The sequence below is a fragment of the Helicoverpa armigera genome, chromosome 27 (assembly GCF_030705265.1).
Source record: "Helicoverpa armigera isolate CAAS_96S chromosome 27, ASM3070526v1, whole genome shotgun sequence".
NCBI lineage: Eukaryota > Metazoa > Arthropoda > Insecta > Lepidoptera > Noctuidae > Helicoverpa > Helicoverpa armigera.
Genome location: NC_087146.1, coordinates 5,366,099 through 5,382,324, shown reverse-complemented (window position 1 = coordinate 5,382,324; position 16,226 = coordinate 5,366,099). Strand labels below are relative to the sequence as shown.

At 39.7% G+C, this 16,226-nt stretch overlaps 1 protein-coding gene across 1 annotated transcript in view; it reads right to left on the bottom strand.

The window, feature by feature from the left end:
* Rhea (rhea) overlaps positions 1 to 16,226 on the bottom strand; it is a 133,247-nt gene that overhangs the window by 71,311 nt on the left and 45,710 nt on the right. Inside the window, exons 3-18 of the mRNA XM_064042082.1 lie at positions 16,102 to 16,215; positions 14,983 to 15,137; positions 14,124 to 14,279; positions 13,524 to 13,627; positions 12,930 to 13,071; positions 9,821 to 10,012; positions 9,233 to 9,311; positions 8,575 to 8,743; positions 7,903 to 8,075; positions 7,292 to 7,453; positions 6,268 to 6,359; positions 5,704 to 5,792; positions 4,601 to 4,720; positions 3,338 to 3,476; positions 2,306 to 2,508; positions 1,518 to 1,619 (exon numbers count right to left, since the gene is read on the bottom strand). Of these exons, the coding sequence (XP_063898152.1) occupies positions 1,518 to 1,619; positions 2,306 to 2,508; positions 3,338 to 3,476; positions 4,601 to 4,720; positions 5,704 to 5,792; positions 6,268 to 6,359; positions 7,292 to 7,453; positions 7,903 to 8,075; positions 8,575 to 8,743; positions 9,233 to 9,311; positions 9,821 to 10,012; positions 12,930 to 13,071; positions 13,524 to 13,627; positions 14,124 to 14,279; positions 14,983 to 15,118 (2,058 nt within the window). The 5' untranslated portion in view covers positions 15,119 to 15,137; positions 16,102 to 16,215. The remainder of the gene's footprint in view (positions 1 to 1,517; positions 1,620 to 2,305; positions 2,509 to 3,337; positions 3,477 to 4,600; positions 4,721 to 5,703; positions 5,793 to 6,267; positions 6,360 to 7,291; positions 7,454 to 7,902; positions 8,076 to 8,574; positions 8,744 to 9,232; positions 9,312 to 9,820; positions 10,013 to 12,929; positions 13,072 to 13,523; positions 13,628 to 14,123; positions 14,280 to 14,982; positions 15,138 to 16,101; positions 16,216 to 16,226) is intronic.

Sequence of the window (16,226 nt, the reverse complement as noted above, 5' to 3'; positions counted from 1 at the left end):
TCACGTTGCCTTTTTATTATTTCCAAAGACTTGAAATTAAAAAAAAAACTGTATATTGTACGCTATTGTACATTCAACAAGTACGCTAAACGACGTATAGACGCGCAATGAAATGGCGTTGTTTAGTCAAATGGCCAGCTGTTTGATTGAACAGCTATTTCAATCAGTTGGCTGCGAAAAATACACAGTTATTCAATTTCCTATCCTTAGAAAAACGCACAAAGATCCCCCTACATCATTTCAAAGCACTTCTCCCCACTCTCAGTACTATTATCCCCCCCACAAACATCTTTAGGCATCAAACACTGAATTAAAAGTGCTAAAAACATAAACAATATTGAAATCAGACATAAAATATTCAGCCAATTATCTTTCCATATCGTAGCCAACTCAATTTCTAAGCATTCACATTTAGGACAACACTTTTCTTCCGTTCTAGGACACTTTCGTTTACAAAACTTGCAAAAGCCTCGAATATTTTCACCCGTACACTTAAAGGTAGGATTATAAAATATCCTAATTTCAGTTTTAGGCTTAGTTTCAGTAGAATTATTCAAAATATTTGTCTGTTTATCACCAGTTTCTGTCGTGTAGTATCGTTCGCTTTTTTTGACGAAATTTTCAAAGCCGTCTCGTCTAAGTTTGGAAATTTCGTTTTTCGTGAAACTGGCTTCGGCAGTCTCCATGAAAGTTTCTGTTGTCGTTAAAACTCGATTGTACCGATCTGGGTTCAGCAATTTCATATTTAAAGAACCTGATACTTTGACATCGGGACCCGATTTAGTGATGTCGTTAACTATGCTGTGACATTCGATTTTTTTGCCGTTATATCGATTGAATTTATCGTTAATGTCGTTTTTATCGATATTGTCTGATAGGAAGAATTGTTCGCGAAGTATATCGTTCTTGTTGCGACGATTAAAGTCTATGTTAACGTTTTCGTAATTTGATTTGTCGATAGTGATGTTACTTTTATCGATATTAAGGTTGGATTTATCGATATTAACGTTCGATTTATCGATATTTAAATTAGACTTTTCGATATTACTTTTAGGGACATCATAAATAACGTTAGCATAATCATGATTAGAAAAATCTTTTTTGAAATTATAAATCTTATCGTAAATCGTTTTAGGATACAATTTCGGACTGCTACTATCTAAATAACCTTCACAATTCTGAACTATCGATTCAAAATCGTTATCACTATTCGATTTTTGGGTTTTATTTTTGAAAATCATATTACAATAATCAACGCTCCTATAATAATCACTATCCGACTCTTCTTGTATAACGTCAAGTCCCCAATTCCTGGTAGTATCAACATCTTCATAAATACCGTCATCGACTTCCACTTTGCGGTCACCGGCTCCAATATCGAGACTTTCGAAGTCGGTGTCGTAGGTGTCATCTTTGTCTTTGCCGAAGAAGACTTTATAGAAATTGTCGTAGCAGTAATTGAGTTTTCTGTAGAGGTAGGATTTTTTGGGGTTTCTTTTGGGGTCGTTGTCAATTACCTGGGTTTCTTTGTCCTCTTCAGTTTCCTCGCCGATGGTGTAGAGGACTGTGGTGGAAGCCTCGCCGACTCTGGAAGCCGCGTTGAGGAGGTTCTGACGTGGCTGGAAGTCGATAGAGTTATGGTTAGTTATCGTTTGATTTTAATATTGTAATTTTACGTTTCCACCGATATAAGTCTACTTACATGCGATTGGTTTACTTTTATACATGACATCTTTGCCAGTTTAAATTACTCAGTAATTCAACATTTTAAAGGCCAAACTTTTACATAAAATGAAAATTATTTGAATCGAATTAAAATGCATCAAAAGCCACGTTAAATTGTTGGGTCCCGGCTATCATTAGTTTGGATATATTTGACAGTCATTACAAAAAGTCTATCAACCAAAACGATCCTTTTTGTTACTAAAATTTTCGGGTTGCCCGCGGGTAACTGGGTTGAGGAGGTCAGGTAGTCGCTTGAAGTGACACACTGGTACTCAGCTGCATTCGCCGACCGTTTTTGAAGACGATGCTTTTTGATCATTTGACCTACACAACTGCTGTCATTAAACATCTTTGGCAGTCGTTACGAGTAGTCAGAAGCCAGTAAGTCTAACACCGGCCTAACCAAGGGTGCCCAGGAAACTGGGTTGAAGTCAGATAGGCAGTCGCTCCATATAGCACACTGGTACTCAGCTGCATCCGGTTAGACTGCAAGCCGACCCCAACATAGTTGGAAAAAGGCTAGACAGATGACGCCAATTAAATACCTGTTATATAAAACCTACATAATTTTCAGGCATACCTCTTTAGTCTCCGGTTCAGCAGCCTTCAACAGATCACTGAAGGCCGTACACAGTTTCCTCGTAGCATCCAACAGTTTATCACCATGATCACCGTCGTCCATTAGTGCGGCGATCATTTGTACGCCTTTAGTCATTTCCGGAAGGTTCGTGGTGATAGTGGTGATTGCTGCTCCGACGGCTGTGTGGTCTACTTCTTCTGTACCTGGGGGGAATATTTAGGCTTTAGTTTTAGGTAATCGTAAAATAAACGGAACGGAACGGAAATTGAAGGAACATTATCTGTCCTTATCATCATAGATGCATATAGTATTTAGTGTATTTATATATATTTATTTATTTATATATATATATTTCATATGTATTTAGGTTAATGTTAGTAATTATTTTTAGTTATAGCTTCTTTCTTCTTTACACACTATCTGCATCTCTTCTTATTCTAACTCTCCCATAACGGGCCTGCTGGAAGAAATTTCTCTTGAAATAAGCTGTGCCTATGTACTATGTGTTCTATCTTTCTTCTTTTCTGTATTCTGTGTGTGTATCTGTGTACATGAACTATTAAATAAATAAACCTGATGGAACTGAACTCCAAAAAAGACGTTCAGAATCAGACGCTTAATCGAATTGTTAAATAAATGTTCAACTTTTTTTGTAATAATACAGTTTCAGGTTTAAGTCTATAAGGCTCATCATATAAGGTATAGTTCTCGCCAAATTGAATGGAGGTAGTCAACAGATATTCGAGCACTTGGTGGCTTTCGAATAACTGCCGAGTATAATAAGTACGCTCATGTAAAACATACTTCCCAAGTGTTTCGTAACCCGATGACAACTTATAATAAAAAATTTTGGACTTCAACTCCTAGCCACCATTAAGTTTGGCACTAAATATAGCATGATAATTATTGAATTTTAACATCACAGAGACTTAGGAAAGCTCATTAAACAAAAAACTAATACTTAAAGATCGACTAATATTCCTATCAAATTAAACTTCACAAGCTAAGCGTCTAATCATTAATCCAACGTACCGGAAGTCAGCGTAACGACTTGCGCAGTAGCAGCGTTCATGGCGGCGATCTGTGACGTCACGACCTGTTTGTTCGTGTCCATCGTCACTTGCTTCCATTTGACGGACGCCGCGTCCTGGCCTAGAGCTGGGAGAGTCGCCTGGGGACGGAAGACATGATATTTAATTATTTTATTTATTTATTTATTTGCATCAGGCATCTGAGGCCCATAGAAAATACAATACTTAAATATAATAACATTAAATTATAATACACTAATACATAATATATAATAACTTAAAAACTAATGTACACGAAGCGAATTATGAGTTATATAAACTTAATAATAAGACTACAATTTTTACCTGTAATTGTCTAATTGTTTGGGTAGATAATTTTACTTCTAGTACTTTCTTTTAGATCACATTAGTTAAGCAAATTAATAAATATTTACATTTTAATTAAAAACTATTCTAGTAAAAAAACTGAAACTTCTTTCTTTATTCCTAATCTGAAGCTAGATAACTCGTAAGACACGGCGGTCTTTTCACAAACTGTATTCAGAAATAACATAACATACAATATTGTTTTGAAAGTCCATTTTATGGTCTTACTAGAATTTTACCTTCATTTAAACTATTATGTTATTACTGTTATTTTGGTGATCATTATTTTTAGATATTTAGTGTACTAATTGGAGCCCGCGCCTAAAGTGGAAGTTCCCTCTAAAGTGCAATCAGAAGTGTGACGAAAATAGCATTCACGTCCGACTCACTGATTTGGGACATTTATAAAAAGATACTGCTCTAACTGCTGACTGTTGCACCTTGTCAATAAAAGCGTAAAAATTTATTTAAATTGCAGATTTTTTCAACTTATGAAAGTATGAAATTTCACTTTTTACAGGATTCCTTTTAATAAAAATCATTTTATTGGTTAACAACTGAAAGTCACAAGTTTCTCAATAAAGTTTGAATGCAAAATGTAATAATATTTCGAGAAAAAATTGAATGAATAAAAACAAAAAAGTAAATCTATTTTGGGCCACAAAAAGACCCCTTCTCATAGTCACAATTCACGTAGGTATCACCATCCTCCTGCCCCTATCCCAATCCTATATGTGGTCGGTGCAGCATGTTTTCTCCTTCCATACTCTTCTATCTGCCGTCATCTCACAGGTAACATTCTTTCTTCATTCTTTCTTACTATATCTACTTTCACAATTCACGTAGGTAATGATTAACAAACACCAAATCTATGAGGACTTCAGCAGTAGCTACATACCCTGGAGAGTCCCTCTTCGGTCTGCTTGATGATCTCGACTCCTGAGCTGATGGTGGAGAGCAAGGCTCGCTGCGGCTCCGTGAGGATCGAGCTCACTTTAGTCTGCTGCATTTGTGACGCCTGGGGAGAAGATTTTGGTTTTATTAAAAATTGGTTTGATAAATTATGTCTAGATTATACTAAAAGCTTTTATAATACTGCTGGCTTACATGCTTTTGTGGAAACTACTTTATGCGCATGGATAAAAAGTAGTGATCTGATGAATGTTATATATCAAAGATTTTTTTAATAGGACCAGTAGTGCCTGAGATATAACAACGCAAAAGTTGATAAGATGAACATTTTACTATTTCATTTAAAAACTACCGAATGGATTTTGATAGATCTTTGCAGTTATATCTTACACATCAAAATATTATATACGGATGCACGAAGTAGTTCCTACGGGACGCGATTGAAACCGCTAGCGTAAGCCAGTTTATTTTTAGAGCCAATATGAAATCACTAAATAAATAATCTAAATAAATTAACGGTATTATAAAATTATGCATTATTATTGAAGCTAGTATAAATATAAGTATGTTAGTAAGTATATACCTACACAGCCCATCTCGATGACTACATATAGCCATTAGAGCAGCGTGGAACAAAATGATTTGATTAGTTAATTAATTATCAAATATTTAAGTTAGTATTAATACTAATAGCTGAAAAAGTGGTGTATCTTTCCTTTTTTTCTTTTAACCAATTCAATAAAATCATATTGGTTTGTGGCAATTCCTTTTTCAGAGTTTTGAATATATAGTTGAATAGGTTTTTAAAAAATAAAATAGCTTTATCATTGTTAAAATTTTGTCTCTTACCTAAATGAAGCGTCGTATTTTCAATCGCCGGAAAACTTTTATGTTTTTCACAAAAACAGCTTTTGTACAGAAAATCGTAGTTAACTGTTTATTGAAGACGGCTCTTAGTGCACTTTCTATACATCAAACAATTAATCCAATACACCACTTTCACACTACACAGAGTGACAAAAAATTCCAACACAAAAAAAAACAAGCACAAAACAAAATAAATAAAAAATAAAAATAAAGAATACTGACAGCAGGCGGGGTATGTCCGGTTATAATCTGTCCGGATACGGTAGTCTGTTGAGCTCCCGTCATGTGGTTCACGGCGAAAGGCTTGGCTCCTATGTGTGCAAATAATATAAAGCGTTGGTGAGAAAAGAAAAATATTTATTTGGGAAAATCATAGAGAAAATGTTGGCAAAATAAAATTAAGTTGAAAACAAAACAGAATAATGTTTTTTCGGCAAATCATATAATTGAAAGTTGGCAAAAAAAATCGAGATAATATAAAACAAAACAAGATTTTTTGGATATCACACTGTAGGTATACATTTTTTACTCTACGGAGAAAAATAAACTACGAACAGCAATAGTACATATCCGTAAAAAGTAATGCTGAAATTGGTAATTTATATCATCGTTTACTTTATATTTTGAATGATTTTCGCTATCATAAATGTTCTAATGATTAGCCTTTTTATCGTCCCACTGGGCACAGGCCTTCTCTCACAGACAGATAAATAAAATTAAATAACTTGCTTATATACAAAATATACAGTGCAAAATCTAATTTCAAAAATTTTCAAAAATAATTACCTTCAGCCCCTGGTCTGTGCACAGCCGGTTTAGCTAAGGACTCCGTATTAACTTTAGCCGACTTGAATGTGTCGTGTTGGATAATGTTCGCCCTGTAGGAATAAAGAAACATATTTCGTAATATTTCACTAATATTATAAATGTGGAAGAGGAGCTTTTGGTATTTAAAGCACAGGTCAATTGATCATAAGGTTAAGCAACGCTTGGTGAGGTCGGTCAGTGGATGGACGGTCATCTCGTCATGAAGACTTTTTCCATGTTTCAGAAGGTACATTAAACTATTAAGTTCTGGCCGTCATGAACATCTTTGGCAGTCGTTACAAGTAGTCAAAAGAAAGAAATTCTGACAACCAGTCTTAAAGTGTGTCAGGTTTCCGGAGTTTGTTGTAGAACTGTTTGAGGAGGTCAGACAAGCAGTCGCTCCTTGTGGCACACTGGTACTCAGCTACATCCAGTTAGACTGGAAGCCGACCCCAACATAGTTGGGAAGGCTCGGGAGAAGATGTTGTAGTTAGGGAAGCTGCTAGCCAGGTTGTATACTCACTTGGAAGGTGAGACAGAGTCCTCCAACATGGCGGAGCCCTCGTCTCCCTCGATGCCGAGGTGGTCTTTGGCTCGCACTATGATGTAGTCAGGGAAGCGGCTAGCCAGGTTGTATACTCACTTGGAAGGTGAGACAGAGTCCTCCAACATGGCGGAGCCCTCGTCCCCCTCGATGCCGAGGTGGTCTTTGGCTCGCACTATGATGTAGTCAGGGAAGCGGCTAGCCAGGTTGTATACTCACTTGGAAGGTGAGACAGAGTCCTCCAACATGGCGGAGCCCTCGTCTCCCTCGATGCCGAGGTGGTCTTTGGCTCGCACTATGATGTAGTTAGGGAAGCGGCTAGCCAGGTTGTATACTCACTTGGAAGGTGAGACAGAGTCCTCCAACATGGCGGAGCCCTCGTCCCCCTCGATGCCGAGGTGGTCTTTGGCTCGCACTATGATGCAGTTAGGGAAGCGGCTAGCCAGGTTGTATACTCACTTGGAAGGTGAGACAGAGTCCTCCAACATGGCGGAGCCCTCGTCTCCCTCGATGCCGAGGTGGTCTTTGGCTCGCTGCTTGCGGACTATAATGTCGATGTAGCCAGCTATGACTTGGAGTATCTGTTCCGCTTCTGTGGTCTGGACTGAGTAGTATTGGTCGCTGGGGACAGAAAAAATATATGTTAATAACATGTTCATTATCATCATCATCATCTCAGCCATTGTGGTGTGACTACTGTGCATAGGGTCAAGGTTCAATTCAGGCGTTCTTGACAAGCACGTTAATTTCATTCATTACAGACCTTATAAACCTTTATGGAAATATTTCTATTAAATTAACGAAAGTTTTACATGAAGGTTTAACTAGTGTTTTATGATTAGGTATGTGTGTATCTCACACATACATAAAACGTCATATTGGTCTTCTCATCTAGTCTAACAACCAGTCTTACAAAGGGGTATTGGGTTGCCCGGGTAACTGGGTTGAGGAGATCAGATAGGGCAGTCGCTCCTTGTAAAGCACTGGTAGTCAGCTGCATCCGGTTAGACTGGAAGCCGGCCCCAACATAGTTGGGAAAAGACTCGGGAGATGATGATTTACAAACTTACCTATAGTCTCCAAAGTCCAGGGTAAAGGTGTTAGGACTGGCACACCATCTCCTCACGGTAGTCAGAGGCCAGGTCTGCAGAATTTCCTTGGTCTTCTCGTCGAGACGGAGCACCGAGTCCTTTGTGACTCCCAGTAGACGGGGGACTAGCTTGTTCTTGCCTTTCATTTTCTCCTGCAGGAAGAAAATATGGTGAGTGAGAGAGTGAGAAGAGTATTTTCAAATAATATTGATATGTATCTATACTAATGTTATAAAGTTAAAGAGTACGTTTATTTACGTGATAATCTTAGGCAGTAATGGACCGATTTAAAGAATTCCCTCAGTGTAAGATAGGTTATTTATCGAGTTAACGGCAATTTTTTGCCAGATGCAGGGAGTAGATCGATCAGCGATGGAAGCTACTTTTAGATATTCCCATTATAATCACGATAGCGTATTGCTTGCCATGATGATTATACTGATACTTGAGTTTCAGTGCAAGAAATATAAACCACATTTTACGTTGTCGACTTGTATTCTATATCGATACTGAAAATTTGAAATAACAACAATGTGCTAAAGCTGCAAATGTTTTTGGCTTGTACTTATTTGTAACAGCCTATGCATCGCTAGATTAGTTTTATTGTGTTCTTGGGTCTCAGCCGAGCCTGCAGGAGTCTATCACACCTACCTTGACCAGGAAGAAGGCGACGCCATAAGTCTTGAGGTCCCTGGCGCTCTTGGTGTAGAGCACTTTAGCGTCGAGCTCGCTCAAGCCGACATGCTTCTTGTGCTCGCGGAAAATCTTCTTCTCAATGCCTTTCACTTTCACGTAGGAGGCGGGGAGGAATTCTTTGAGGCTGGAATAAAACAATTTGATGTAAGTTTACATGGAAAATCTATCATCATCATATATCATCATCGAAAATATCAAAGTCAAAGTCAAAGCTCTTTATTCTGTGAACATAGGTATGTACAGTTATTTATAACATTTTGATATACTGTTGGAGCCCGTGGCTAAGTAATAGTCTCACGTAATTGTCCCGGATGTTGTGAAAACATATTTGGTCTTCGTTACGGGTAGTCATAACCCAGGATTGACAACCAGTCTTCTCTACAAGGGGTATCGGGTTGACTGAATAACTGGGTTGAGAAGATCAGATACTCAACAATAAAATAGTTGGGAAAAAGCTAAGCAGATAATGATTTTAGAACCATCACTTTGGTCAATAAGAACAACTAAAAAACGTCTCATGAAAGAAACATTTGAAAAAAACGAAACAGAAGAATTTGTCGAATAACTATATGTAATATGTTATAGTAACTTTTAAACAATATTAGTAACTCACTCTAAAAATCCGGGTGTATGCTTGTCCTCTCTGTGATCTCCGAACTGAATCTGACACTGAATACCCGCAAACTCGCAAGCTGTTGACAAAAGAAAATAAATGTTAACAACTAGATTCTTATAGATAAATACATGTAAGAGGCCTTTGCCCAGAAGTGGCACAACAAGGCTCGATAAAAATTATGTACTACATTAGGTGCACGAGTATCGGAAGGTATGTTAAATTAGTGGGTCCCGGCTGTAGTCTGTAACCGGGAAGTCTAACAACAAGTCTAGTTTTAAATATTGACATCAGATAGGTAGGCAGTCGTGTCATGTGTCAAAATGGTATCCAACTGCATTCGGTGTCCGGTCTTAGCCATTCGAAATCGCTTTGTGGGTTTGAGAAACTTTCACAGAGCAGTCAGGAGCGTCCTGCTCGTGATCTTTCTCCGGTGGAGTCGGATTATCGTCCCATCGGGCTATAAGAGTGAAGGTATAGTGAATGCACCTGTGTCCAAGCAAATTTGCGTTCAATACAAATATGACCATGCGCATCTGGCTGATCTCCTTATATGAGAACTCCTGGCTCCCGGAGAGTGTTACATACCTTTGTCCATGGTGACAGGATGCGTGGTGTCCAGTATGGCGTCCCTCGCCTGCACGTACAGCAGGTTCAGCTGGACTGGATCCCGGGAGTCCACGTTGCGGTCAGAGAAGAACAGCTTCCGGCGAAGAAGTAATGTCTCTGAGGCGTCTACTCCTTGTTCGCGAAGAGTCTTTGATGGTTCCACCCAGTTTACTGTGGAAAATAGAAGTTTATTTTAGAGATGCCATTGGAAAAACAGTTTACCCTACTAGACACCTTATTTACCTAAGATAAAAAATACATAGTACAAGAAAACACTGCATTTGAGGTTTGTGTCTTCTCAGCAGATTCGCTAAACATAACGCAATGCTTTTGTGAAAGCGATTTCTATCCGACCCGGGAATCGAACCCGAGACTCCGTGGACAGCAGATGCACTTTGCTACCACCAAATCAAAGGAAAAGTTGTTAAAAAAATCTGAATTGGATGTAAAACCTAATCCTACATGAATGTCGGTTATCAAGTAACTTATTTATTTTATTTTTAGTGTAGTGCTTAACTTTGTATATTATGTAAATATATATATATAGTCCTCCTTATCGTTTTCGATAACGGCGACCTATGGCAAGTTCACCTCCTAGCATGAGCCCTGATGTGACTGGCGAAACCGAGTTTAGATTTAAAGACCCGGTCGCAAGTGCTGCAGAATAACTGACCCGCACTATTGAGAGTATAGTTGTATTAAGGCTTAGGTCTCTCTTTTCGTAACTGGCGCTTTTCGTCTAAAGCCTCGAGTCTTTTTTCTTCGAATAACTTGACGTTTTCATAGATCGTTTTGCGCCAAGATGACCTATTAAAGGCAAGCCTCTCCCAATCTGTAGGGTGGATACCGCACGCTTTCAGATGTCTTTTGAACACGTCCTTGTAGCGAAGATATTGTCCTCCTTGCTTGCGTTTACCTTCTGCCGTCTCGGAATAGAAGATCGCTTTAGGTAGACGGTGGTTGTCCATGCGAAGGACGTGTCCACACCACCTGAGTTGTCGTTGCATTAACAACGCCTCCATTCCATACATATTAGACCGTCGGAGAACCTCCGTGTTGGAAACGCGATCTTGCCACTTTATTCTTAAGATCGACCTCAGACACCTAAGATGGAATGTGTCGAGTTTTTTTACATCTGACTTATATAGGCACCACGTCTCCGCGCCATACATAAGCAGAGGCAACACTAGTGCTTTGTAAACGTTAATTTTAGTTTGCAGCTTTATGTCATGGGATCTCCAGACACGGTCATTGAGTCGTCCAAATGTTGCAGCCGCGTTTGCGATGCGTAGAGGTATCTCTGAAGCCAGGGTGTTATCATTTCTGATATTGCTTCCAAGGTATTTAAAATGAGTTACTTCCTCTAGTGGCTTGCCATCCACTTTTACAGTCTCCTTGTCTAGTTCGTGTCCACGTGACGGTTGTTTGAGGATCTGTGTCTTAGCGATGCTTATGACTAAGCCAAATCTTATGCAGGACTGATGTAATGCATCGACGTATTTTTGCAAATATGTCAGGTTGTCAGACATGAGACACACATCGTCAGCGTAGAGAATTTCGAGGATGGAGATCTTAGTCAGTTTAGTTTTTGCCCTGAACCTTGAAATATCGAAAACGCCCTTATCAGTACGAACATTAAGTTGTATCTGATCATGACAATATTCCAAGGCATCTCTCATAACAACAGAAAAATAGATGGCAAAGAGTGTGGGTGCCATGACGCAGCCCTGTTTTACTCCACTCGTAATCTGGATTTCCTCAGAAAGTTCATTTTCATGCTGGACTTTCGCTTTCATGTCAGTGTGAAAATGACGTATGAGGTTGATGAACTTCTTTGGATATCCAGATTTCTGGAGAATAAGCCAGAGAGCCTCACGTGGAACTCTATCAAATGCTTTCTCTAGATCGACAAAACACATGTAGAGAGGCTTTTGGTGTTCCAAGCTTTTCTCCTGAAGTTGCCTTACGACGGAGATGGCGTCGATAGTACCTCTGGCCGGACGGAAGCCACATTGACTCTCAGGCAGGTAATCCTCCGCTAAGCTACTGAGACGACTGTTAATAATATGTGCTAAGATTTTGCCGGCACTAGAAAGAAGTGATATGCCCCTATATGAGCTGCAGTCGGAGACATCTCCTTTCCCTTTATATAGCTTGCAGATCACCGCATCCTTCCAATCCTGTGGGACTTCTTCGGTCTCCCAGACCCTTAGGACAAGATGAAATAGTCTTTGTACGATGTTTTTCCCACTGTATTTGTAGACTTCCGATGGTAACTGATCCAAGCCAGGTGTTTTTGAGTTTTTGAGCCGTTTTATTGCCTTAACAAACTCTTCAAAAGTAGGTGGATCCTCTAGTTGTTGGCAGACAGGCATTTCTTTAAGATTGCTGATATATGACAAGTCAGCTCTGAGCGCATCGGGATTCAAAACATCATTGAAATGTTCTGCCCATCGCATTATTACATCGGCTTTCGATGTAACTCGGTTCTGCTTGTCTTTTGTATACATTGGTGCTATTTTTCTTGCCCGTGGGCCGAAAATAGTTCGTATACCCTCAAAGAATCTGCCAGTCTGGTGAGTGTCAGCGTAGTGCTGCAATTCAGTAGCTTTCTCTGTCCACCACTTGTTTTTCAGCTCACGAATTTTACCCTTCAGTCTCTGCGAAGCGTCCCTAGTGCTGCACGTGTCCGTCTGCTTTGAATTTAGTTGATGCCTGTGTTGCTCAACTAGCGTTCTAATTTCTATGTCGGATTCGTCAAACCAGTCTTGGTTCCTTTTCTGAGGTTTTCCTATAACTTCCTGTGCACAGCCATGCAGGTGTTTGGCATAGGCTCTCCATTCTCCATCTATATCACTAAGTTCAGCATCCGGAGCACTCGCAGCAAATTTTAAATCTAACGTAAACGTTTTAAATCTAATGTAAATAGACATGTATTATAATAATCTATGTAACAAACAGTATCTTTAAATTCACAAATACTATCAATCAGACTCCCTTACACGTAACAATTATTATGCTCTAACCACCCAACCTTTTCCTACCTCAAACCCACCTAAAATCACCCATATGCTCTCACCCCACATACCTTCATCATCAGTCCTGAGCTTCTTCCTCAACTGTTCCATCTTGGCGTCCCTCTCCTTCTCCTGATGTTTACGCTTGAGGGTTAGAGTGCCGAAGTTGGGCTTCTCGCAAGGATCTACTTCTTCTTTTTGCTCTTCACGGACCTGGAGGTGGAAATTGTGGAGTCAGATGTCTGTGCTAGTGTTAAAAAGTTAAAGTTGAAGATTTTGTATAAAAGCGTTAATATTGGGTAAAACTGGTGGGATTGGAAAAATTATTTCAGTTTCAGGTAGCCCATTTATCGACGATGGCTACAGGCAATTTCTCATCCAAGTTCGAGAAGTAATTCCCTCGTAATGCGAGTGGTTACCGCGTGGAACAATAGCAAGTACGTCTAGAAAACTTATAAGATATCACATCATTTTACACTTTCCATTCTGTAGGAATTAGCATCATGAGATAGGAACCTTTGACAGTTTCATGTATCCTCCTTTTGGCAAAGGTATTTAGACTTCTACTGCATAAAAGGGAACTTGGACTTCTTAAGCCTATTTTTTATAAGTCGCCATTTTTTTTCAAGATTATCCAAGTAATACTTATTTCAGTATGTACTCACCAAGCCATACTCATCATAGTTGGTGATGCCGATCTTGGTGCAGATCACCACCATGAGGTTAGCTACCACTTGGCTGTCATCTACTAGCAGGGTCTTCACCGTACCTGAAACAATGCACCATTGAATTAACATTACATTATTATTAGGAAGAGAAATATGGCTGGCACCTCGTAACCTTGCAATTGTGCACTTAGTCATTTGACTATTGATATTTTGTTTACTTTTGTGGAGTCCATAGTAGCCTTTGGACAAATGTCGTGAAAACTGTGAGAACAAATGGCTAACTTCAGAATTGCAAAGTACATGGCGAGAACTATAAATGCGAATACTATTATTTCGTAGATACGCGCCTATATACAACACATACATTGTACCTAGAAAAAAATGAGGTTGAACCAATACCAACTTATGTTATATGAAAGTTATCCGGGAATCGAACCCGTTACTCTGTACACAATAACATTTGCCAAATCCAGATCAGATATTTTTACATTGCCACATATGTCCAAAACTTTAATCAATTTCATATAGTTTATTCAATGGTCTTTAAAAAAACCTTGCACTCAAAATTAAACGTTATCTCCTTAACACAAAACTCACCATCCAACATCCGGACCCTCAGATTCCTGGTCTTCTTGTTATACTCGAGCAGATCTCCGTTCCTCAGCATGTAGTAGTCCAGGCTCCTGGAAGCTTCCAGCCATATCCCCTTCTTGTTGTCCTCTTCTGATGCCAAGAAGAGGCCGTATTCTTTTGCTGTTGAAGAAATGGGAGAGATAAAGTTGGGTATTCCCATGGATAGTGAAGTGGTTTCTAATGGGCAATTGTGCTTAATTTTTGACCACATCATGGCCTGTCTTACTAGTAATAAAAAAATCAAAAGTTTTTATGTAAGGATGTTTGTTTCTCTTTCACGGAAAAACTACTGGATGGATTTTAATGAAACTTGGCACTGATAAGATATATATGTAGGTTTAATATCATAATAGCATAAAGGCAACTTTTTATCCATGACCAGGAAGGAACTCCCTCGAGCAGCTCGTGAAACTGCGGGAAACAGCCAGTCATCAATAAAAATAAAACGTCACATGACGGTTTCCCTAAAAAATAAGATCCCTACTATTGTAAAGTAGCATATACTCACGATCACCACTGCTAGCTTCAAGGATCTTCTCTCTGATGATGCGGCAGGCGTCATACACCGTGGTGGAAGGGTCGAACTGTATGGTCTTCACCACCTTGCCGCGAGATCTTTAGCTACAGTCTAATACAGGTAATTTTCTGAAGGATATACTCACGATCACCACTGCTAGCTTCAAGGATCTTCTCTCTGAAGATGCGGCAGGCGTCATACACCGTGGTGGAAGGGTCGAACTGTATGGTCTTCACCACCCTGCCGCCATCGGTGGATATCCTCAGCTACAGTCTAATACAGGTAATATTCTGAAGGTATACTCACGATCACCACTGCTAGCTTCAAGGATCTTCTCTCTGATGATGCGGCAGGCGTCATACACCGTGGTGGAAGGGTCGAACTGTATGGTCTTCACCACCTTGCCACCGTCGATGGATATCTTCAGCGAGAGGGCCGCCATCTTGCTTAGGGATTGGGCTCTGGGGACAAACGGAGACGTCGATGGTAAAAATTTGCTTTTAGGGTATAAAAAATTGGTGAAAGATGATGAAATGATTTGATGAAGATGACGGAATGCAAGTTTTTTTGGGTCCAAGCTGTCATTTGTATGTATTAGTGAATAGTTACCGAAGCCCTAAAGCCTGACAAAAGACTACCATGGACTTAAAGCGAATCGGATTGAGCAGGTTGAGTTGAGGAAGTCAGACAGGCACTCGCTCCATGTAATATTTAGGTTGTCAGAAGCCAGAAAGCCTCTCAACCGACCTTACTACGGAGTAAAGAGGTTGTCCGGGTAACTGGATTAAAGAGGTCAGACAGGCGGTCGCTCTATGTGGCACACTGGTATTCAGCAGCACCCCGTTATACTGGAAGCCGACCCCAACAAGGAAAAAGTTAGGTACTTATATACACTAGGTACTCAATATACCTGTGTATAGTAGCAGTGTGATGAGGTCTCTCCTGTAACTCCTGAAGATCTAAGGAGCAAGCGCTGGGTCGGCGTCGGGATCGCTCTTGACTGAACGAGCGCTGACGTGGTCGGGATTGGGGGGAACCCTGAAATGCCATGAGAATCGAGGGTTCAGGGGACTGGATTTTGTAACTCGGTAACATCTTATTATAGACGTGAATGTTTCTATGTATGAATGAAAATGTGAAGATGGCGGTGTGATTGTAATGCCGCTACATTTGTTTCTCTTTCACGCAAAAACTTTTTGATAGATTTTGATGAAACTTGACAGTAATTTAGCTTATATGACAGAAAACATATGCAACTTTACATCTATTTGCGGTAAGGAATTCCCTCGAAACAGTTGGTAGCTAGTATTATAAATGCGAAAGAGAACGCCTAATGCACGTTAAGGTCTGCTTATACCATTTTAAATGCAAATTACTTATCATAATTTTGATTTAAACCATTCACAAATATGTAGGGCAGCTTACAGTGCGTGTAGAGGTCAGCCTCCGCCAGTTGTCGTGCAGAGCTTCCTCGATGCGCGCGCGCAGACTTCGTCACGACTCCGTCTGTGTTTGCGGTGGTGGATTGTCACTTGGTACCTAAGGACAAA